Genomic DNA, 24,541 nt, shown 5'->3' with positions numbered 1-24,541 from the left:
GCATTGCAGGCTCATGTTCATCTTGTGGTCAATGATGACCCCCAAGTCTCTTTCTTCTGTAGTGCTATCCAACATAGCACTGCCGAGCCTATAAGTAATTAATAATTAGGGTTACAGTTCCACTGGTTAAAAATGTGTGCAAAACTGCATTCACTTTGTGCACACACAGATATTGCAGGTCTACAGGTGGATCCACAGATATTGCTTGTGCAGTCATATTAATTAGTGCACTCTTTTTTTTTTTCTGTGCGCGCAGCTGCAGGCAAGAAGTGTTGTAAATCAGGTCCCTAAAATTTGAAAGGTCCACATGTCATTCAGCCTGCACTGTTATAAATAGAAGTGTTTTGTAAAAAGCTTTGCTTTGCTCTACTTACTCTAGAGCAGGGGCAGGCAATTATTTGGGGAGGAGGGCCACTTACTGAGTTTTGGCAAGCCATCGAGGGCCGCATGATAGGCAGCCAGGGGCAGATAAATACTAATTTTCTAAATTTTTTAGAGGTCCTGCGGGCTGAATGGAATGGCCTGATGGGCTGTATCTGGCCCCTGGGCTGCATTTTGCCCACCCCTGCTCTAGAGTCATCCATGCAAAGAGTCACTGAAGGTACAGTACATACATTCTCACTCTGCGTGCCCCTTGGTAGCATGCTGTCTGGTCAGCATTAGCAGACAGCTGTCTTGCAGTGTGTGCAAACTCATTTTTATCTTCTCAACTTCCAATAAACAATTTTTCAAATCCCTTTGTCCTAAGAGAAGTACTGGTACTCTGTTCGTGCCAGAGGCTCATGCGGTAAGACAGGGCTCCCTGCTTTTCCCATTCTAAAAACAAAATGAACATGAATTAATTTAAATTATCATAACAAGATATTCTGTTCATTTACACTTTCCAGGAATAAAAGCCTTTACGTTCAAAGAGAATAGCTGGCCTTTTTAGTCATGATTTACGATATTAAACTCTGTTGATTCAAAAACACCTTTCTAAACTAGGATCCTGGCAGGTTATCACTTTTCAACCAGAGTCCTGGTGGGTAGCAGATACTGTTTTTTGGCATCATATGCCATTGCTAGAATGATGGATTACTGAATCCAATTTTTTTCATCTACTTTATGGGAGGAAAAAAAAATACCAACAGCATAAATTGTGCCCATAAGGTGGTATCAGCCAGAAAAGAATTTTCCCCAGCCAGTTTTAAGAGTCCACATTTCATCTTATGTGTCAGCATTGGACATGCTCTCATTGGAGAGCTATAGAGCATGCAGAAATATGCACTAATGTTTTGGTATATCGCCGTGGCTCCTGCCAGAGTTTTTTGTTTCTTGCACTCCAAGTGGCGGTTCCAGAAGCCAAGCAGATGTTCTTTTGCTTAGAAGGTGAAATCGCATCTGTGAGATTTACCTCAGCAGCACAGTGTGTGTTTGCAGCCCAATACTCCATTTCTGAGATCCTGCCGTGGAGGCATCAGAATGCAGCAAGCATTCCAGGCATGGCTCTCCCTCCACACTATTTATGGTTCTTTCATATCATGTGCCAGGAGGCTTGATAGCTGGACCAGAAGTCAGCAGACAGAAAACTCCTATATCTTCCTGATAAGATCCATGCCTGGAGGATCCTGACTCCTACCACCAAGTCTGCAATCCCTGTGGGGTTGTCAGCACTTCTCTGCTTGCTTACAATTGCTCCTCTGCTATCAGGTTGTTAAGCTTGTAGTTTGAACACAGAGACAAAGCTATCATTAAATTTGATTTTTTTTTTTTTAAAAGAGAAATGCATGTTGTTGCTGTGCCATAGGGCCCTAATCCAAAGATCACTCTGGATGTGCACTGTGTGCTAGGGTTATCTGACCCCCACAGTCTTTCCTGCCCAGAGCAGAGGGGCTGGACCCAATGATCTCACAAGGTCCCTTCCCAGCCCTAAGCTTCTGTGAATAGGAAAAGAAAAGATTCCCACTGACTTCAGCAGGCTTTGGATCAGTCCCATATCATGTTCAGATTTAATCCAATAATAAAACCAGATATGAATAAAGATATGCATATATGTACAGAACCAGATCAAGGGAGATGTTGAGCATCTGAAATGCCAGTTGATTTCAAGGACTGTTCAGCAGTTACCTGGATCTGGCGCACAGATTTTACCTGTCGTGCTCAAACGAAAGCGTTGGATATTACTGAATAGGAAACAGACCAAGAACTAGATTTGAAAAGGAAGAAAGGACCCTTTGAGTGCAGCAGAAATCTAATTGTACAACTATGCCATGAATGTGTAGTATTTAGCTGTAAAAGGCAAACATTCCAAATTAAGTGCTGTTTCAGTAGTAAAAGCTAAACTGCCTGACTTCTCTAAAATTTATATGAAGCCCTGTACTTCAGACATGGTACCTACTTATTCTTGTCAGAATTATTGATTGCTGCTTATAGCATTGTCTGCCAGCCCCTTGATATTTATGACTATGTCAGCATTTCTATTATAAATCTCTTTCTCTGGGATTTATATCTTTGTCATAAAAATTTGCTCCAAGCTAAAGCTTGGAATTAGAAGGTTCCAGTCCTGGGCGCGTGCGTGTGTGTGTGCTTATGCGTGCACATCTTGATCTGGTTTTGCTTATGTATGCTTTTATATATAGTTGTTAAAACTTGCTGTAATTGGTTCATCCGATTCTTGTTTTTATCTGCTAAAATGTTGTTTAAAATGTGTTTTAGCAAGTATTACTAATAAAATGCTATTTTTTATTTTTCCCATTTTTAAAGTGATTTGATGATTTGAATATAAAGATTTTTTAGAGTTCTTTTATAAGATGTCTTGTTCTTAATAAAATATTTAAAATAGACAATTTACCTAAAATGTTGTGAATTATATATAAAATCAAAGATTTTTAATGCTTCAAGATAATGTACCAATACATTGGAATGATTATACAATGTAGGGTATGTAAGTCTTTTTTCAGGACTTTGATTTTAGATTGCCTACTCTGTTACAGGGCAATACACGAAATATCTTTTTACAAGATCTGTTGTGTCAATTGTGTGTTGGTTAAAGGCCTGAGTATGGATTTACATAATTTACACTAGAAAAAAACATTCATTGTGCCATATATACTGAACAGCAGACTGCAGCCACCATCCTGAAAACACACATTGATAAAAGAAGAGTAAACTAACAAAACAAAGCTTGCTATGCTATTTCTGTCTTTCATAGCTGGCCAACAAAAGATATTTCAGACTGGTGTATGATGAGTATAACTGCAACTTTAAAGGAGATCCACATGAAAGTAGGACATTTTAGAAATAATTGTTCTCCATTATAAATTAAGGCAGAATCAAAACTGTTAGAATCTTAGGACAGTTCAGACTAAGACTTGTCAGAGTCGTCTTTCTGGTGCTTTCAGTGGACTTTGAATCAGATCCTTAAAAATACATTTACCTTTCTGAGCCACGCACTGCTTTATATTGATTTTCCTGCGGTAACAGGAAATGACATCGTGGTTTCACTGAAACTGCTGGTCCTTGTTCCCTGCTGCATCTGTGGATAACTATTTAACACGTCATTTGGGAGAATCTTGGGGAAGTCCTTTGTTTAATGCCCAAGCCCTTTAACTCATGGCAGAAGAAGAGCACTTGAAAGCCTGGAAGGGTTAATATCTTATGCTGATTTACAATAATCATTATAATAATTTTATCCCAAATTGTGGAGTACAGTGAAAGCTTAGGAGTAAAGGGTTTTATTACAGTCTTTTACATTTAAAAAAATAGTACTAACAGCTGCCATAGAAAAGGTTGGCCTTATCCATGTTTTTTCCGATTCCCAGGTTACTGTTGGTGGAGAGGAATGGCACTACATAGCCACACAAGGACCTTTGCCACACACATGCCATGACTTCTGGCAGATGGTATGGGAACAGGGGGTGAATGTTATAGCCATGGTCACAGCTGAAGAGGTATGTACAATTGCTGAGAGCATTTCTTTCTGAATGTGAAACTCTACCATAATCACTCTTACTCAGTCCAATAATCAGTGTTGTTGGGACCCCCCCGGCAGACCTTTTATTGTCTCATTTTCTTCCCTCTGAACACTTGCCTGCACATAAACTAGTGCTGCAAAAAAGAAATTTGTAGCTCTCTAGTATTAGGTTCAGCATGTATTAAAGTTGTTTTGTTTTGTTTTGTTTTTTTAAAGAAAAAACAGTAAGGCTTTAGTTTTGTTGGAATAATACTTTGATTTGCCAAACAAAACAGAGAGATTTCCACTGGAATTTGACAACCCTGAACTGCTCTTGGTTAAAATGACACACATTTTCTATCCATCCAAGGCCAGCTCTGCATACCATCGTTCTTATCGGCAGAAAGGAGACCAGAAGCTGCTGTTCCTGTAGAAATGTCCATTAAAAAATCTTTTTATTTGTTTGCCAAGCAAAACAGTTATTTCTGTTGTAATCCAAGAAGTATGTGCTATGTTACAAGAACTGGCACAGGTTGCTAACAAACACTGCATTCAGCTTTGTGGCCTGCTGCCGTATGGGAACGTAAGGATTGTCATATCACATCAGACCAGGGATCTCACTAGTCCTGTGTCTAATGCTGACCATTCCCAGATATTTGGAGAAGAATCCTCTTAATAGACAGTTACAGAATAACCTTTCACTAGGGAGAAATTCCTTCTAACATGTTGCAGTCAGTGGTTGGCTTATGCCAGAGGTCTGTGTATACATGCCTCACTTTATTTTAGTTTATCTAGTTTATTTTTTATAAATGTTTAATTCCTAGTTCTTCACTCTTGGATTCAGTGATAATCTGAATTCCACACTGTAACTTTTATAAAATGTTGACTTTAAATTTAATTTAATTCACTTTCATGGACTGCTTCTTGTTTTTGTGTTGTGAACAAGGATAAGTAGAACTTGGTTTACCTGTGTAAGTAGCCTTATGGACTCAGTTCTTGAGAATTTTGTAATTGTAACAATAGAAGTCTAATCATTTTGTTTTTTTGTGGTTTTTTTTCCCATTTGTGGTTCAGGAGGGAGGAAGAAGTAAGAGTCATCGTTACTGGCCTAAACTGGGCTCTAAGCACAGCTCAGCCACTTATGGGAAGTTCAAGGTGACAAATAAGTTCCGCACAGATTCTGGTTGCTATGCTACTACAGGTCTAAAAGTCAAGCATCTTCTTTCTGGGCAAGAGAGGACAGTATGGCACCTGCAGTATACTGACTGGCCAGATCATGGTTGTCCAGAAGAAGTCCAAGGCTTTTTATGTAAGATTCCCTACTTAATGTGCACATTTTTCAGTCGATTAAAAACTATTTACACTGATTATAAACATGGGGTACCCCAGAATTACTGCTGTTGTTTAACATGCATACTTATGGTAGCATCTGGAGATCTCAACCAGGTTGGCTTCCATTGCAACAAGCATTACACAAAGAGATAGAAAATGACAGTCCCTGCTCCAGAGCTGACAACCTGCAACACCAGACATAACAGGATAAGAGAAAGGTCAGCACAGGAGCTGGAGAGATAGGGCAGTGAAGATGGTAGAATATGCCCAGTTGTTAGTCAGGAGCAGTTATCACAGTACCTCCTCTGCTTGGTGTGTTATATTGGTGTAGCGGGGAAGGTATGGGGAGAGGTGGAATTTTCTCGTTTTTGTGAAAATGCAGCCACAGTAGTTACTTGTATTAATCTAATACTGTCCCTTACTACTTTATTAGCAATTAAAATGAAGTGCCCCAGTAAGTAATGTGTGTTACTTATGTATTATTCTACGTTATGTTACTCTAATCATGCTGAGTACTGCACGCTGCTTTTAATTAATTGCATTACTACTCAAGCAGAATTGTCAGCTGTACCAAGGTATCCTACAAATTATTAATAAAGTTTTCAGTCCATACATGCCCTGAACTCCCAACACCCTCCTCTACTGCTAAAAGCTTCTAATTGCTTATTGTGTTGTGTTTTGCTTTGTTTTTAATGCTGTGCCTCTTGTGAAGTTACATATTACACTTAGACCATACTTAAAACCCAAGCATCCCACCCAAGCTTGTTAACTCATGCTGAGTGCCGTCTGAGCATCTCTAGATTACACCACTTCAGGGGAGGGTCGGCTCTGGGTTCATGCTACCCAGCTCAGTTTAGAGTAACTTGAGTCTGCTCCACAGTGATAAAAAGAGCATTTGCAGTCCTCTAGCATCCCAGGATGCACTACTCTCAGGTCCCCCTCTCCTCCAAATCAGGGATGAATCTCAGGAGTCCTGGCTCCTAGCCATCCTTCTGCTTACCAGCCCTCTAATGGCAAGTCAGAACTGTGCAGGGAGAAAATAGTATTAAGTATTAAACAGCATGTTCTAACCTTAACACTGCTTAACATTCCACAGATTTAGTGTGGTCTAAGTGTAACGTGCAACTTCACCCTTATAACACCCCCCCCACAGCTCTTGAAATATTTGTAGTCAGAACATAGCTGTCCCCTTTTCCCTGAAGAGAGGGCACAGTGCAACACAGCCTTGTATGGAATGAACTTGTTTCCATGTGTGCGAAGTAGTCATAAAATGCTAACTTCCTGAATTGCAATTGTTTTCCACCAAGTTTGCACAGTGTAGTGGCAAATCAGTCCCAGGGGCTTTGTTTGTGTGGTTCATCCAGCTCCTGCTGGAACAACCTGGAGAGAGGTTCAGCAAAGAACCTGACTAGTTCAGGGGTGGACAAAATGCAGCACTCAGGCCAAATGCGGCCTGCCAGGCCATTCGATTTGGCCCGCGGGGCCCCTAAAAAATTTAGAAAATTTAATATTTATCTGCCCCTGGCTGCCTGTCATATGGCCCTCAATGGCTTGCCAAACTTGACTCAGTAAGTGGCCCTCCACCCGAAATAACTTCTTGCCTCTGCTGTAGTTCTTGTGTATTTAGCCAGGCATCTGAGTCTATAGGTATGCTACACATTTATCTATGTATGACATATATATAGGTATAATTTAATGGGAAAAAATTTGAGCATGCTAGAGCTAGACGAGATGACTGTTTTTGATCCCTACATTTTGACAATGATTACAGAAAGCTACATATGAATGTGTGCAAAAAAAAAAAAGTCCCCATGCTTGTTGAAAGCCAAATAAAACACACAGATCTGGTTGATGTTCTCAGTCATTCTACAAGAGAAGCAAGAAAAAGGCAGATGGATGCTCACTTCCCATCTGATACTGGCTCTGACAAGCAGTTGTTTCAAGGGGACTTAGCTGTTGTTTTGATCCCAGCCTGTTAATAGTAGGAATTGCTGTAAGTAACATCTAGAATCATCTGCTTTGGGGACCTGGAGATTTACGGAGGGGGAAAAGAGAATTTAATTTTTTTAAAAGACTATTTAATTTAAAGAACCAAACTCCCAAGTAGTAATTGATGCCCAGCTGGTACTTGCTGGATTCAGTGCTGCTCATTGCACGGTGGCCAAATAATTAGTGTCTTGTAGACACTGTAAATTATCATCACTTAAAAAAAAAACTGACTTCCCCGTAAATGTTTCAACTTGTATAGGAAGCCTTGTAGGTTTTTACAGCATAATTTGCATTTTATCTTACAGCCTATTTGGAGGAGATACAGTCAGTTCGTCGCCATACCAACAGCGTGTTGGACAGCAGCAACAATTGTAATCCACCAATTGTGGTTCACTGCAGTGCAGGTGTAGGGAGGACAGGGGTAGTTATCCTAACAGAGCTGATGATTGGCTGCTTGGAACATAATGAAGTAAGTACACTACCTCTCTGTAAACATTTATTTATTTTCCAGTGGCTGATTCTGTACTACACCTGTGGCTGAAGTTAGGAGAAGGGGAAGATATCCCTAGTCTTCCCATTGCAGTAGTATAGCAAGGCATAGCATGCAGCTGTTTCCCGCCCCCGTTTTGTGGTTTGTCGTATGTCTTGGCTGTTATTTATTTTATTATTATATTTATTTTGGGATAGCCCTGTGAACAATAGGACACATCTGCAGAAGTGAAGTCTCAAATTATGACATGTCCATACCTGTGTCTTAATTAATCAGTCTGGAGATAGAGCTGTGCAGAAGACCAGTCTCAGAGATGGTAGAGAAGCAATACTGTTTTCCAGATGGGTTTAGACTGACTCCATTGATTTCTAGCTTCTTTCTTGGGTGTCTCTCTGAGAGCTGCTGTCTCTGGGGCCTAATCTGAAATAAAGCTCAGCTGTAATTGGAAAAAAAAAAGACGTGGGGGGAAGGGGCACAAAGGAAAAATATCCAAAGAAAAACTGATGGCCCTAGCCAGTATTATGAGATCTGTCACATAAGCTGAGCTATGTCAAAGGGTTGTCAGTGTTTCAGATGCAAGTGCTTGTTCTGCTATATCCTGTGTCAGTGGAGAAAGATCCAGCAAAAACACCAGTTTCTGAAGAACAATATGGATGCATCCCCACAAGTGGGACATTTGTTTCCTTGGGGTCAAATCGCAGTAGCACATATATGTGCTGCTGTGAGTTGTCCCTGGGCATGCCCCTACACACGTGCTCTGGTGTGTGGCAGATTGCCCCAGGTGGGGTAGGAGAGGCTGGGCCCAGCACCTGGACTGGGCTCAGCAACCTTACCTGGGGTCCTGGAGGCCTCCTGGGGCTGCAGCAGTGGCAAGCCAGGAATGCAGAGCCTCCCAAGCAGCCACAGTGTGGCTCTGGTCAGCTAGGCTCCAGTTTTGGCAGTGCACACTGCTGCCACATGTGCCATCCTGTTTTTTTTTTGCTGTGGGTTTTTTAGGTAGCGGGGTTTCCCAGTATCTGATTTTGCTGCCACGCTGCAAATATGCAGCATGACAAACAGAATCACAAGTGCCACGTGCATTTTGCGGTGCCTCAAAAGGCTTTGAGGTGCCACAAACGGCACATTCCAGCTCATGGGGATGCAGCCTATATAGTGTATAATGCCAACCTGAGAAAAACAGGTATTGAAACCAAGGGGCTTCCTACATCAAAGGAATTACTGGAAGACTAAAATCTCTTGGTAGAAATGATGATGACAAAAGTATGCTGCAGGGACTGCAAATAGATGTACCATTTTGGTGTCACCCGTGCCCCACAGCAAATGTGTATTTGGCCTGTTTGCTGGATTGGAGAGAGAATCTGCAACAGTTATGTTAAGGGGTGGAAATTATTTTGTGTATTATCTTTAGAGCCTTTAGTCATGGAAAGGCTCCAGCTTCTGAGTGAGAGCTACTGGGGGCGGGGAGGCATTGCAGCACAGGTTTTAACCCTTTGTGGGCCATATGCAGCCCACCAATTGGGCAACCTTGTTCGTGCACAAAGTTAAAACACTGCTTGTCACTCAAGAATTTGAGCCTGTTAGCATGGAGGGATGATTACCAGCTGAATTTCCTTTCCTTTTTATCTGATAATGTGCCTGCCTCTTTCTCCACCCTCCCATTTCTTTCAAAATGCTTATGACTGTTGGCCCGCAAACGAAATGAATTGGTGTCTATGTGGCACTGCAGAATAACCACGCTATAGTTATACGGTGATCATTTAGAGATACAAGGCTTAAATCAGCCTGCATGTAATTCTTTTGACTTCCAATGGACTTTGCCTAGCGATGAATTTGGCTCAGTAAATTTAGCACAAATTAAAAGTGTTCCTTTTTAATTTATTTATGCTCATTTCATCCCCACCCCTCCTCAGTCTGTTTTCTCCACACTCCCATGTAGGGGGGAGAGTCAAGTAGAGCTTTGATTCATTGCTCTTGGGCTAGGCATGGGGTCAAAATGCTGCTGAAAGAAAATGTGCAGCCATTGGGGTCAAAAGGCACTTCACGTCACTCTAGCGTCTTCCACACACCAACAGAACTGTAGACATAGATATACGTAAATCAAATAACAACTTGGCAGCTCCTCTGGTGACCTTGTGAATGCCTCTGGCTTCACCTCTTCTGTGAAGAATGGTTTGGCATGATGCTGAACTTCTGAACATCAAGGAGAGCATAAAAATCAGGGATGTTCAGCAAGGAAAGTTCAGCAAAGTCACTGGGAGTTGATGTGTAGTGCTCATGAAAATGAGAGACCCCCTTGTTTTATCCCTAACTAAACTCTCCTTTTTACATGTTACCAGAATTCATAATATTTTTAAGCCCAGTTTTCTCCTTTTATGGTGATAGCCCTCCAGAGCCGGACATTGTTTTACAGCAGATGAATATTTCAGCTCTCTATTCTATGTTTTTGTGATCAGCTGAGCTATATGTTTCCAGGTGAATCAGGATGGATGGTTTGTAGTGACTGTCACACCTAGAACATCTTTTTTTTCACATACAAAATATTTCTGTTGTAAATGACCTGACTTCTGTATTTGTTCTTGAAGCCAACGTATTTCTGTTTACTCTGAAATCAAACTGCTGGTAATTTAATCCTCCAAAATGCAACTTCTGATAGTGTTTTACAGTCTTATGAGATGAGCAGTACCTCACAACATGCCTTGTAGGCAGGTGAGCCATTGTATCCCCATTTCACAAATGAGGAAACTGATGCATAGGGCAGTTAAACATCTTGGTAGAAGTCCTGCTAGAGCTTGAAACAAAAGCAGTCCTTTTGATTTCTGCTTCTGGGGTTTACAAAACCAGTAATCTCTTGTTGACAGACACATTGCAGTTGATTTTGAATAGAAAGAAATCCCCTTTTATGGAATAAAATGGGTAGTCCTAGGAGTCTGAGATACATTAGGGGGTCTGTTGTACCTCCTTATAAGATTAAATACTAATAAGTTAAGATGTTCATACATTAGGTGTCCATAATAGGTTTAGTCTTCCAGTACACACTAATGCACATCCATACAAATAGCTCTCAGATTAATCAAAACCTGAGCCATGACACAGGGACAGAGTCACCAGATCTTACTAGTCTTGTAGAAGTCAACAAATTCCATCAAATGTTGAACTATAGTAATTAAAACTTGGTTATGCAGGTCCAAACTGGCCTGCATTTTTGTTGTCATTATTTGTCAGGCAAGATCAAGTTTTGAATGATTGGGTTGGCATGCTCTAATTGCTTTGCTAACCATCAGCCTCCTTGCTGAGGCATTCTTTGATTTGGCTGCATAAAACCCAATAAAAACGCTTAAACTCTCATCTGCACTGGTTTAAAAATGGTTTAAACTTTTTTCTTCATTTCTGTCCTCTTCTGCTATTATCAACTTCTGCTTCTGTAGCAGAATTTTTGTCATGCTGTAGTCTTGCTTCCATAATGGCTTATTTATAAGAAGGCATAAAATTAGCTACATTAAAAAATTAGGATCATAACTGTGTTTACTTTAACATTAAGAACCTTGATCATTTTACAGAAGTGCACAGAAATACGTGTGACATGGCTTTCGAATTTTTTAATGTTTACTTTCTAGAACCAGTTCCCATAATACAGTGGTTCTCAACCTTTTCAGACTCAAGGCACCCTTCAATAGACTTGGGACACCACTTGGAAAAGGCCAGGAATTCGTTTTTGTGTTTTTTGCCTACAGAAAAATTATAGGGCAGTTCTTCTGTTGTAGAGAATAAAGACCACAGCAGGTCAGACTGATTTTAACACTATAGATTTCTATTTGAAATCTCTGGGTTTATCTTGTGAATCATGTTTGCACATCTCAGTGGTAACACTGCGACGCATGTTGAGGCACCCTTGAAAGGATCTCAAAAGCACCCCACAGTGCCACGGCACCTGGTTGAGAATCACTGCCATAATGCATGGAAACCACATCCTTCAAGTCACTAAAGGCAGAACCAGAACTAGTGGCTAAAGACACTCTTAAGTATATCTAGCCAGGCTCCATACCACCCTTAAGGCTGCTGAAAAATAAGTCCAGCCCTTCCACTGGGACCATTCCAAGTGAGGATGTGTAGGCACGCTTCTCTCCTGCTCATCTTGAGATCCCCAGTGTCCTCACTGCTGTAGTTCTGAGTTTGGAGCAAGTAGGACAAGAGAATGGGTGGGACTTACTTTTTAGTCCCAGTCTGAAGAGTTGTATGGAGTCAGTGTAGACATGCTCAGAATAATTCTGTTTTTTCAACCAGTTCAACCAGCAAATTTGCTGGATTCTAGCTTGTGCCATCTTATGATATGGGTTGTCCTTTAGGTTCATTTTTCAGCATGTAAGAGACAACACAACTGTATTCTAAAGGAGCCTGGAAAAAAAGGGTTGCTGGAAACCCTGACTGACTGCAGACCTTTCTGATATCCCTCACCCTTGGGGTTATTGCTCATGGTGGTGTTCTTCTCCCCCCTCCCTCCCCAAATTATCTGAGAATTTCACACAAGCATGGTGTTTCTTCCCCCATTGACTCTTTATACATCGGGGGAAAAAATAATGCAACTAAGGTTATGAAAAGAGTTATTTACACAAAAGAAGTGAATCCTTCAATGTTTTACATTTGCCGCTTGACTGCTTTTGCCTCCCTTGTTCTGAGACATGCCATGCTTTGCATGCCACGTTTGGGCCTCGGCAAGTTGAGCACTGTAACAGAACGACTTCTGAATTACTCCTCACCTGCCTGTTGTAACAAGTCCCCCTAGTTGCTTTCTGTCCTCCCGTTGCTTTCTAAATGCTGATAATAAAGTGGCATTGCCTAATATATATCTTAGCTAATGCTTCACCTTGCATACCCCTTTGTGTTTTCCAAGTCCTGATTCATGTCCTAGTTCTGACAGTTAAGGTCAGAACATCTGTTGAGCATCGGGTTGCTGAGCCTTGCAGACATTGGCAAGAAACGCAGAGACTTGAGAGGGAACAAAAGTTGCAGAATTGTCATGCTAGATGTATTTGCTAGCGTTTCAGTTTTGGCCCAGAAGCTCATGTTTCCAGGACTCTTGATTTGTCTCCTGTGATGGCCATCCCTCCTGGAAAAAGGGCTGACTGAAGCAGTGTGTCAATATAGCTGCAATGCCTACAGGTCCGTTGACTGGCAAAGAGAAGCTGACCCAAGATATTTCAGTTTAAACTATCTAAAGACTACACTTTGGCACCATATCCTTATGTATGTATAACTTGTCAGGTGACTTGACAAAAACCATTTACTTTAATTAAATGTCTAGGAAGAAATCTCCAGGATCCAGGAGGTCACTCTTTCCTGGGAAACCTTTCCTATATAACACCCATATTTCTTGCTGTAATATGGAAACAATACCAAAACAAGCGGTGTGATTTCAGTATAAACGAAGTGTTCTTTTCCTTCTGCTCGGTTGCGTGAGGTTAGTGGTGGTGTTTGGTGTAATTAACATACCGCCTCATATCCTTTTTTCATCCTTAATTTACAGAAAGTGGATGTTCCGGTGATGCTGAGACGACTGAGGGAGCAAAGGATGTTTATGATTCAGACCATTGCTCAGTACAAGTTTGTCTACCAAGTGCTCATCCAGTTCCTGCAGAACTCCAGACTCATTTAACCTCCAGCATTGTGGATCTGACTGAACCTTCTTGCCAAGGGGCACTCCTTCAGCAGCATGTCTTCTGGCATCGTATGCATATATTGTACTTGCTCAAGTTGCCTCAAAAGCAAGGAGTCCTTGTTCTTGACTAAAGAGTCCTGTGAGTTATTTTATACACAGTAATTTATTTTTCTTGAAATAACTTGTGAATTTCTTAATAACTTGTGAAACTGTATGATGACTTTTTGAACCACATTTACTATGACTGATCTGCATTGTAAAATGTCCATAGGGTAGGTTATCCTCTCTCAGGGTGTTTGTTGGCCTTTGTGTTATATGGCTTATAAAATGAACAGTTCTTCAGGAAATAGGTTTTTTTTTTTCCCCAGCAAGAGCCAGATATGTGGCTTTTGCAATGAAAATAAAACCTGATAAATGTCAATTAAAACTCTGCAATAGTCAGACTTGATTTCAGATAAAATCCTAAAATGCAGAGTGATCAAAGCATGAATCCCTGAATAGGTGACTGGAAGAACTGCAAAGCAAGAAGTGGGGTAATCGGGTAGACTTCTGTGGCACTCAACAGTTTATGAATTTGGTAAGAATTAATATTGCAATACAGTACTTGACAAGAAGCAGCATGACCTCTAGCATCCCCCATTCTGTGGTCCCATGGTAGACAAATAGTCGTAAGCAAAAGCACCCTGAAGTCAACAAGAGTCTTTCCATTACACTTACTGGGCTTTGGATTGAGCAGTAGAGAAGCACTTCAGCCAGCTTGCACCCCAAGAATATTCAAGGCAATAAATATGTTCTCATTAATGACTGAAGCTTTTATTGTTGGCACATATAGTGCAGTCAAATCCTGCTCACTTTCCTCAAGCAAGGCAACTCATTACGGTCTGGGCATCTCGTTGTGTACACGTTGCCGCCATTGTTTAGGTTGTCTGTTTCTAATACTTTTTTTCAGTTTTTAAGTGATGACTTCTCTCTCAACTACATCTGTTTCCTTTCCTGATCACTGCCAAATAATGAGCCTGGAGGTTTTAAATTAGAGTGTTGCTGCCCTCAGATTTTTTCCCAGTCAGCACCTTGCAGTTTATGATCATATCAAGCATCACCCACGTGGGCACTGCAGCTCTAATTTTCTTACCTTTTAATCTTTTTTTCCTACGTTAAATTGCACGGGCCACTTGCCCACTCAAACTGCAATTTGTATTGCGATTCTCTTTGCCCCTATCATTAGTAGTGAGTATTTGTATTCTAGTAATACCTACAGATCTTAATGTGGGGATAGGAGCCCCACTGTGCCAGCTACTGTACAAGCACAAAAAGGGAACACTATCCCTGCCCTAAAGGCTTTATAATCTGAATAAAAAATGTAGATGGAGTCTAACTTTCTCCATCTCCTTATGGGAGAAGAGAAACAGATACAGTAGAACCCGGATTCTCTGCAAGGTTAGGTTACTAACCCCCTGCAAAGTTACAAAGTACCCAGGGGCATATACAGCCACAGCAGACAGCTGTGCAGGACTTCTGAGGGGCTCTGGCTGCTTGCTGTGGCTTTTCTTCAAAGGGCACTGCTGCTTCAGTCAGCCAGGCAGGGGTATAGCTCATCTTTTGCTGTGTTTCAGCAGATGGGAGAAGTACTGCTGCTACAGTTTAGCAGGTTGTCCTTAATTTGGCACCTAACTCTGAACTGAGTGGCTTGCGAACCACTCTGAGATAAACCATCTTGGTTCTACTGTGCCTCTCTACATCTGTCCACAAGTAGTAGCTGCATTTGTGGGTGGGGGGAATAATTGTACAGCTAATATGGACTTTACAAATAACAAAGGAACCAAAGCTTCTGTGTTGTCAAAGTACTTGATAAAGGGACAAAATAAGCCAAATGGAGAACAGCATTTGCTTTTATCAGCTCTATATCCAGCTTTGATTTCATACTGTGTAAGGTTCAGGAGTATAAGGGTTCCTAAAGTGCAGATAATAGTGCAAGATCAGGCCCCAAGCAGGCTTTGCTTAAAACAAAGACCTGGGAGAATTCAGGCTTACAACTTATCTTCAATCTCAATTTTTCCCTTAAATTTTTGCCTTCAATTTTTGCTAAACATGAAACTTTTTGTCAATGAAAATCTTGAAAGGTCTGGTATAGCTCCTTGGCATTACATTTGGGTGGGTCTGTTTTTCCACCAGATTTGGATAGAAAAAGTGACCTTTAATTCTAAACAACCTCTTGGCTGTGTACCTTTTTTTGGCAGTGAGCTTCTACAATGTATAAACCACAGGCAGTTTGTAACGTTAGGTTTTCTCCCCTGAAATGGCACGCTTCATTGCTGCTCTTGTCTGTTTTATTTGCTCTATGTAGCTTCCATTCACCTTATTCCAGGAGTAATTCAATCTGATGTGTATGTAGTGGCTCCAAGTGACTTTAGAGTTATGCCCCTTACATCTTACCCTGGAAACATCCATGCTAATCCAGAAGCCTACATTGTATTAAACAGGATCAACCTAGAACCTTGAGCCTCATTATAGTTACCTGTAACTTCTGCTTTTCCAAAGTAGTCTCCTAAATTCTCTGGCAACAAAATTGGAGCTTTTCTTCTTTGACTCTGATTACATTTGTTTGGCCCTCAAATTCAGAACCTTAAAGGTATTTAGCTTAGGTCCCACTAACATAAATGAGAGTTGGGTCCCTGTATGCCTTTACCAATCTGGGATGGAATGTTTTATATAAACAGGTTGTCTTTATCATTCCTAGCTGGCATTTGGTGATTTTGCAGGATGAAGGCAAAACAGTGAGAAAAGAATATTGATTAAAGAGTGAGGCTTTCATTCCATGCCACCAGAGTGGCTAGGAGAGAGAAAAATACTTAGCTAAAATATCTTGATCATGTTCCTCTTAAGATTCAGTTGATTCTTCAGTCCACTTAAGTCTTCCTCTAATATCTTCTGCCAATGCCAGCATCTCTCTTGTTAAATTAGCAATAGCCATTTAAAGTCTTTCCAGTGGCATCTGCATGATAATTACGGAGATGCTTTATATCTGGGAAACAGGCCAAGGAGTAAACCTTGAAGCAAAGTATATTAAATTAGTTATCTAGTTTATAGCTTTTTGAATAATTTCCTAATGATGAATTAAGTTTGAACTCGAAGCTGTCAAGTCCCATTGCTCCATTTGGATTTAAAAGGTAGAAAACCAACAGGGAAAATAACTTGCTCATTGTTTTTATTATCCAGCTCCCCTGGTCGAAATTTATACGGGTATTTTGGATCTGTTCTATATTATTTCAGAAGAAAGCACAAATAACCACTAGGAGAAAAAAAAGCACTTATTGTGAAATGGCTTCTCATAACATAAAGGTATCTTAAGAAAAATATAAATTACAAAATGGTATAAAAAATTCTCTTATAGTTAAGTCATCATCTTTTAATGAGCAAAGTAAAAGGCCATGTAACAAACAACTACTTTCAGTGTGCTCTTAAAATGGCTGCTATCATATATGGAGTCTAAGGTGACTCACTTCCTTCCTTTTATTGAAGCGTGGTAATTTTAACTTTCCTCTCGTCTGACTCGCTGTATTTTATCTTGGCCTGATCAGTTAGCATCTTAGGTGACTGGAGTGCTATACATCTCTAGAGCTTCCTCTTTCAGCCCCATTTGCAACTATAAACAGACACGTCAAGGTTTTATACTGAGAGAAGCAAAAATACTCCTTCTGATTTTGAAGTACTGCAGCTTTATCAGAACTAAGTTCCTTGGAGTATGTTCCCTAACCTTAAGGGAGGCACAGGAAAAAATATTTTCTATCCAATTCCATTAGTCACAGCAGGAATGAAAGCATGAGACTTAAAGGAACCAGTCCTTTTCATTTCTTTCCCATTTTTAACATCTGGTCTGTATTAAAAAAAAAAACAGAAGTGAGAGAAAAGGGAGACTCAGTTTAGGTTTAGCTTTAGGTTTTTTCCAGTTCATGTTGGTTCCCATTAAATCTGTTGGCCTATGCTGTCTCCAGCAATGCCTACTACTTTACAAGAGGAATGTTGTGTGGACTAGTAACCCTGACTTGTAGATCCATGGCCTAATAGCTTCCTTCCTTCATTCCATCCATCCATCCATTTTTTGTCTAAATGTGATGCTGCCATTTAACAGACAGGTTTTTTTCAATTTTGAAGGTATATTCTTAACTTGGGTTGTCTATCCTGAGTTAGCCATAACTGAAGTTAAAATAGCACTGAAGATCAGACATTAGCTGTTTGAATTCAGTTCCAGGCTTTCATATAGGCTTTACTTTGGAACAGCTGTGCAAGTCATATTGTCTTATGTTCAGTGCTGTTTTACACTAAGTTAGTTAATCTGAGTTAAGAGCATGCTCTTAATAGTAAAGATGCATTGCGAGTCTCATCCACATTGACATACACCTAAGGGTTCAATGGGAATTCAGTACCAGTAGTAGTCTTGAGGTTTCTGTGCTAAATCTAATGTAACTTTGTACTGGAGGCACTCGCTGATCTACAGCCTCTACTAAATCAGCGGGAGCTTTCAGTGTTTGGCTTTACCTAGAATTTGTTCCCACTGGATTGGATCCTTTTGCTATTATGGTCTAGCTCAGTCCAGCAATTCTCAACTAAGTACCCTGGGATGCCTTGAAATCCTTTTAAGGGTGCCATACATTCTTAGCATGGCTTGATGTGCAAATACTAACACAGTTTCACAAGATACATCCAGAGCTTTCAAATGGGAATCCAGTGTCAAAAACATTGTGACCTGTTGTGGTTTTTTGGTGTTCAGTGCAATAGAAAAATTGCTCAATTCTTCTGTAGTTAGACAAAAGAGTGAAAGCTAAGACCTGACACTTTCCAAACAGTGCCTTGTGTCTGAGAAGAGGTGCTTGAGAATTACAGGCTTAGATGTAAATGTAACGAGAAAAACAGGCCCATAGTTTGAGAAAAATGCTCAGTCTCTTTGTAAACACAAGAGAAAATGGAGTCTCTAAGGTATTTTCTAATACTGGTGGTTTTTAGGCAGTTCCATTCAGCTTTGGTTGCAAGGTAGAGTAGTAAATCAGACAGAGCATGAATAAAAACATTATATTTTTATATATATATTTTAAATATAAAAATATATAGCATATATATATAATATGTAGGTACTGTTTATATTAAATCCAGGTAGATTTTGCTAGGCTTAATCTATATTAAATCTAGCAAAAAAGAGGTCCAGTGAATGTAACATGCTCTATTTAAAAGAATTTTGAAATTTCCCAGGCTTTCACATGCTTGTTGGATAGTCAATATTTCACTGTAAACCAAGGATATAAAGGTTTTGCCTTTCCAGCACCCATCCAACTGTGAGTGAGTTTCACAGGCAGAAGAATTGTTGGAATATGCCAATAAAAAGGAAAGGGAAATTAACAGTAAAAAGGAGAGCCAGTCCTGAGCAAGTCAAGCACCAGGTGAAAGGCACAGAACTACTAGAACTGTTGTTTTTTTTTAAAAAAGGATGTTGCACTTTTAGGCTGATTGTTTTTGCACCGGGCAAATAATCCCTCATCCAGGGCCCCAGATTGGTACTTCCTATGTAAGTGAGAATGCTAGTCAGCTCAGTGGGATTTTTAACTTGAGCCAGGTGGGCAGGAATTGATTTGAACATAAGGATTGCCATTTTTCTCTGTAACTACCCGTTTTCTTGCTGCTATCCAGTCTTTTATCCAAAACAAACCATTAGTATCCAAAACATCATTTGTGAGATTATTGTCCCATTGAGGTTGCTCCATATGGAAAAATATTTTTCCTACTAGTAAAGTATCATACTACAGATATTTTACAAAGGAAAAGAGTTTACACATGCAGATGACTGTAATATGCTCATGTATAATTGTGTGGGACTTGTGTTACATGAAATAACATGTTAAATTAGTTTTACATCACTGGATTTTGTTTTATTTTACTTCAGTATTTTGATGTTTCCAGTTGTTTGTTCTGTAACGCTGTACATTATAGTTTAGTCTATGACGGTGATTTAACAATCTCCAGCTTCCTGCTACATACACATTTTTGTAGACAGTTGAGAGGTGAGTTATTTCCACCTCCCCTTTTCAATTCGAGATGAATGGCAAATCCATTTTATACTATTGAAAGCCTTTTTTTAAAAAAAATCTATGCATGCTATTTTATATTCTAATGTATTACTCATATCAGTACATAAGCTTATGCTTGTCGGTTTTATCTTGTGTATAAAACTGATTACTTTTGACAGTATTTTTGCACTGTTTCTCTTCTCTTTTTATAAAAAGTTCTATTCAGCATTAATTGACTGCAATAACTTTTTTTTTTTAACATATATTTCACTGCCTTTATGTAAATAGTTTTCTATATGCTGTTTCAAATGTGAGAGTGTCTCAACTCACTAAGCTATTTTTGGTAAAAACTGTCTATCCTTCATATTCACAATATACAATAAATATTTTTCCCAAGGACATCCATTAGTTTTCCTTCCTATGTAATGACTGGGGTTTTATACTTGCACCCATCAACTCTGTAACTGAAGCTAATGAGATTTATATCTGATCCTGAGGCCCTAACAGGGCTAAATACAGTGCATCTATTTAGGTACCATACAGTGCTCCATTTTAGGCCTCCAGTGTGCAATCTTAAGTCTTAGCATCCAGGTTCTTTATACTGTCCAAGGAGCTTTAAGTGTTTAAGAAAAAAAAAACCCTATGCACTAAGCGGGAAGCCAGTAAGAGACCTTAACCACAGAGGTAAGTCTGACCTGCTTTTCCACACCAAAGCTTAGGCATTTGACTCAGGGCTACAAAAGGCACGCCTCCACCTGTTCAGGATCCAGAATCTACTCCCGAAGGTAGGTGAATGCCTTGAACTCCCTCGGGAACAGAGCAGGGCTCCACATTGCCTACCTTTTTGTAATAGCTCAGTGATGAGAGCACTTGCCCAAAAACTGAGATACCCTCCCTAAGGTCCTCTAAAGCCTGAACAAGATTCATACTTGTGCCCCAGGTCTCAGGAACGTACCCTAACCACTAAGTTAATCCGTTGAGAGCTCTACAAAAAAGGGAAGGGCTGCTTTATGGCATGGGGAACATGGGATTCATCAGCAGGATATCTGAGCCCTTTCTTCAAAGGGCTACAGCCCCTTTTCTTCCCTGACAAAGCTCATGCTCATGGTATCCAGCTGCATGACATCAGGCTCCCTTGAGGTTATATCTACCTTAAAACTAGAGGCATGTTGACACATGCTCTGGGAGTGGGAGGAGTAGCATCCCACACTTCAAAATAGCAGCAGGGGTTCTTTAACTAAAGCTTGTTCAGTGAGCTCCGGTTAAAACGCCCCCACCATTTTGAAGCATGGGGCTGCTGAAGTACACTACTTAGCGTGCACCAGCAGACTTCATTCATCGAGTCTGCTCTGACATGCTGTAATTACAGCACATCAGAACAGTGTCCCTGCACATGTACATGGATGTAATTCCAGTAAACTTTAACAAGAGACCTCAACTGGCTATTGTGGACTGTATTCCTGTCACAAGCTGTTTGCAAAAGCTACTGAGGAATGTTTCACAAGCCTTGACTCCACAAGTAAAATACAGTAATGACAACCTCTTATGCAGCAGCTGTCCAAGGAATGACAAAACTACTGTATGTCCTGTGTTACCTGGAACATGCACTCCCTGAGATAGTGACACTCCTGCTCAAATGCATATATCAAACTCTTGTGGGTTTCTTAAATAAAATAAAAGCAGTATGAACAGAAGTAAGTTTCAGAGGAAAGTATTGAAAACAATGGACTATGAAAGACAGATTTAAAGAACTTTTTTGTCTGAATAAGAAGTGCTCAGAAAAGTGGATGTACTAATTTGGCAAACAAATGATTAGGAAACAGCAGTAGGGTCATAAGAGTAGTATGCCAATTTAATTCACTTTTTACACTGATAAGATATAATACATTAAAACCTAGAGAGAAAAGATTGGTCATTTTTGTGGATGATCTGTCAAAGGTCTGCTCTGCATGGAACAATGGCCACCTTAAAAAAAATAAAAGATTAATGTATGTAAAGAGTAAGGAATTGCATTTCATGTAAGCCTCAGAATGCAAGATACAAGGCCCAAAGTGCACAACATTTGTCATTCAATTATATTATAGAAATGCTTTCACACTACAGCAATTTTTAAAGCACTCCCAAGGCTTCCAGGTTTCTGTAACAAGGCTTCTATGTAAAAGTTGAAGAATTGCATATATTCAAAGGCTTAGTGGTCCTCTAATTCCTTTTTGATCTCTGAAATGTATAGATGATCTTTCCCGTGTGCTACTTCCATGATACCAATTGCCTGTGAAAAGAAAATAAAGGTGACAGGAATCAGTTGTATGAATAACACTAGGTGAATAGCCATCTCTTCAGGGGTTTGGCATAGCCTGAGGCCTTTTGGGATTTTTGTCCCCATTAAGAACTAGTCTGATTATCATCATTTTATATAATAAAGGTTTTTATTCATACAACACCTTTAAAAAAATTCCACCTAAAGGACCAGTGGTACACAGCTAAGTGAAGGGCAGGAAGCTTGCAAGCAAGTTGAGAAGAGAGGGCACATTTTGGCAGAGGATCCAACCAGCATGGAGGGCAGGTCAGTGTCAACATCTTACCCTCCACATAAGAAAATTGGGTTCCAGACCATTTTCATACTTGAAGGCTTCAACTACCGTGAACCTAGCAGGATTAAACAATGCCTTATTCCAGTAAGACAAGGCTCTTTGGGTGAATCTGATATCCAGTAAGCCACTACACATCAACTTCCTCTAACACTACATCAGAAAGGAAGCAAGTCTCAGTATGACCTAGATGTTCCTATTGCAGTTGGGCCCAGAGGCTCCAATCAGGATCAGGGCCCTGCTGGACTAGGTGCTTTTCAATCATATCCAGAGCCAACCTGAACCTCAGGAGTGTAACATCCAAAACAAATTCAAGCTGTTCCAACTATCAGCTGGCATCCAAAATGCCTGAGAGCGCTCGTCACACTAACAACACCTGGGCTTTACAATGGGATTTAATGAAGAATGCTCAGAGGCATCTTACCAGCCCCTCACAATCTATGAATCTGAAAGGGGGCAGAAAAACACCAACTTTCAGAAACGGGCAAGGAATGAGGCAAAAATAAAAGGGAGATTGGAGGAGCTTAATGAATAGGACTGTGAGTAGAAGTCGGACAGACAGGTTTAAGAGGTAACCGCCAAGTGCAGGAGCCACCATGAAATAAGGTATTGCAGCATCTTAGAAACTAGCCTTGAATACTTAGTCACCACTGCCTTAAATAAATCAGGACTGCAATGATCCTCACTTTTAACCTCAGCTTCTACCTGATCAGCAACTAGAATTGACCCCAGATTGCCCCTCACACAAAAAGGATTAAATGTAAAAAAAACCCATGTCTGAGTTGTGGGTAAAGCAATAAAAGTGGACAACTTGTTGGGTTTTCCAGTAAGTCCCAAGATACCACATTTGGGACAGTGTGTTCAATTGTTCATGCAGGCAATTTCTGGAAGAGAGTCATTAGAAAAATATATTTGTATTGGGAAATGGACAGTATCAACAGTTTTACCTATGTGACTATCTGCAACTTGTATGCTGGAACATTTTTTTTGGAAGTTTTTATAACCAAACTTAAGCAGATTCTTGTGGCACCATCACCATGGCAGGGTGACTGCAGGAATGCTAAATTGGAGCTTAATAATGATAAAGAATGCCAAAAGTAGGGAATCCCACACCAAAGCAATACATCCGGTCACTGAGGTTTAAGAAAGTAAAATGTCTCTTTTCATCCAAGGGGGAGAAAAAAATAAAATTGGGAAGTCTACCGCAGGCTAGGGGAGGGGGCATGGAATCAAATTAAAATGGGGAAACGTTTTTTAATGTTATGTTTGCCAATGCTGACAGCATTCTTGCTGCTTAAAGCAGTGAATATTCAACTCCACTAATAACCACCAATCCAGCTGATAGAAACATGCTTTTAACCACTCTTGCAATATATAAACCACAGACAAAGTGTGTGGTGTTTCCCTGGCAAGGCTACTAAAAAAACAAACCAACAAAAAAAGAAGGATTATCTCATTTTGTCAGCCTCTAAACAAAGTAGGACTGTAGTTTCTTCTCAAGCTGAAGAGGAACACTGACCCAGGGAGGAAAATGCTATAAATGGGGTCTATCTACACAAGACATTTCCTGTGCAGTAGGCTAATTAGCTGCATGGTAAACACTGTGTGTCTACATGTGTGCAAACTAATTTACTTTGCAGCAGGACAGTACTTATAAATAGCTGCAAGTTTTTTTACTCTGCAGCAGCACACGTGTAGACACTGCCCCACTGCTGAGCACCAAGGGTGCTTCAGTGCGGGGGCTGCCTGCTAGCTAGACATATGCTGAAGCACCCTCATACCCCAGCCAGCCCCTCCACAGCATACAGAGCTCAATTGGAGCAGCCCCAGGCTAGCAGGCTGACCCCTGGAGCCCCTCGCCAGCTGGGGCTGCTCTGACCTAGCTCAACATCCTATGGTCCCAGGTGCACAAGCAGTAAGCCCCAAAGTTTAGTGCTTTGCATTAATATGCCCAAGACATGCCCACATACTGCAGTATTATGAAGTGAGAGTATCCTGAAAGCCCACTGTGAACAGAGCTAGCATTACACAAATGCACTGGAACAGAAGGGTAGAAACTGCACTGTTTCACAGAAAATTAAACAGGCTGAACATTAAGAGTTGCTGCACTAATGCATGCTATGTTTTCTTGTTAAGAAGCAGTTAGTTAGCTTAGTTAAATCACTGAGCAGTTGTTAAATCACTCCAATTACACAATATGATGGAAGTACCTTTTTTAGAGCCTTCATTCCAGCAGTTCTGTTTTCTAGTGCCATGTAGAGCCTCCCTAACTTCAGCCACATGGAGGCAACATTGAGAGAGTATAATGGATAGTGTTTGCTGGAAAAGAAAGACTGGACTTTATCACATCCTGCAAACAGTTTCACAGCCTTTCCCTTAAACCTTACCCAGCTCAATGAGTAAGAAGCTGGCTCATTCTCTTTGCCCTCTTTTGCATCTGCCAACGGTTAGTGCCCATTGTTCATGTGATGGCAACATCTGTCCACTGGGAACTGGACTGAA

The 24,541-nt window shown here is 40.4% G+C and overlaps 2 protein-coding genes across 2 annotated transcripts in view; one reads left to right on the top strand and one right to left on the bottom strand.

The window, feature by feature from the left end:
- Positions 1 to 19,850, top strand: part of PTPN14 (protein tyrosine phosphatase, non-receptor type 14) — a 170,589-nt gene extending 150,739 nt beyond the window's left edge. Inside the window, exons 16-19 of the mRNA XM_019549464.1 lie at positions 3,801 to 3,929; positions 5,006 to 5,240; positions 7,558 to 7,721; positions 13,264 to 19,850. Of these exons, the coding sequence (XP_019405009.1) occupies positions 3,801 to 3,929; positions 5,006 to 5,240; positions 7,558 to 7,721; positions 13,264 to 13,392 (657 nt within the window). The 3' untranslated portion in view covers positions 13,393 to 19,850. The remainder of the gene's footprint in view (positions 1 to 3,800; positions 3,930 to 5,005; positions 5,241 to 7,557; positions 7,722 to 13,263) is intronic.
- Positions 19,851 to 21,272: 1,422 nt separating this feature from the next.
- The window catches only part of SMYD2 (SET and MYND domain containing 2), a 41,737-nt gene continuing 38,468 nt past the window's right edge, over positions 21,273 to 24,541 (bottom strand). The window contains exons 11-12 of the mRNA XM_019548576.1: positions 24,250 to 24,358; positions 21,273 to 21,720 (exon numbers count right to left, since the gene is read on the bottom strand). Of these exons, the coding sequence (XP_019404121.1) occupies positions 21,640 to 21,720; positions 24,250 to 24,358 (190 nt within the window). The 3' untranslated portion in view covers positions 21,273 to 21,639. The remainder of the gene's footprint in view (positions 21,721 to 24,249; positions 24,359 to 24,541) is intronic.

Source organism: Crocodylus porosus, unplaced genomic scaffold (assembly GCF_001723895.1).
Source record: "Crocodylus porosus isolate Cpor-Errol unplaced genomic scaffold, CroPor_comp1, whole genome shotgun sequence".
Taxonomy (NCBI): domain Eukaryota; kingdom Metazoa; phylum Chordata; order Crocodylia; family Crocodylidae; genus Crocodylus; species Crocodylus porosus.
This window is presented reverse-complemented; position numbering and strand designations above follow the sequence as displayed.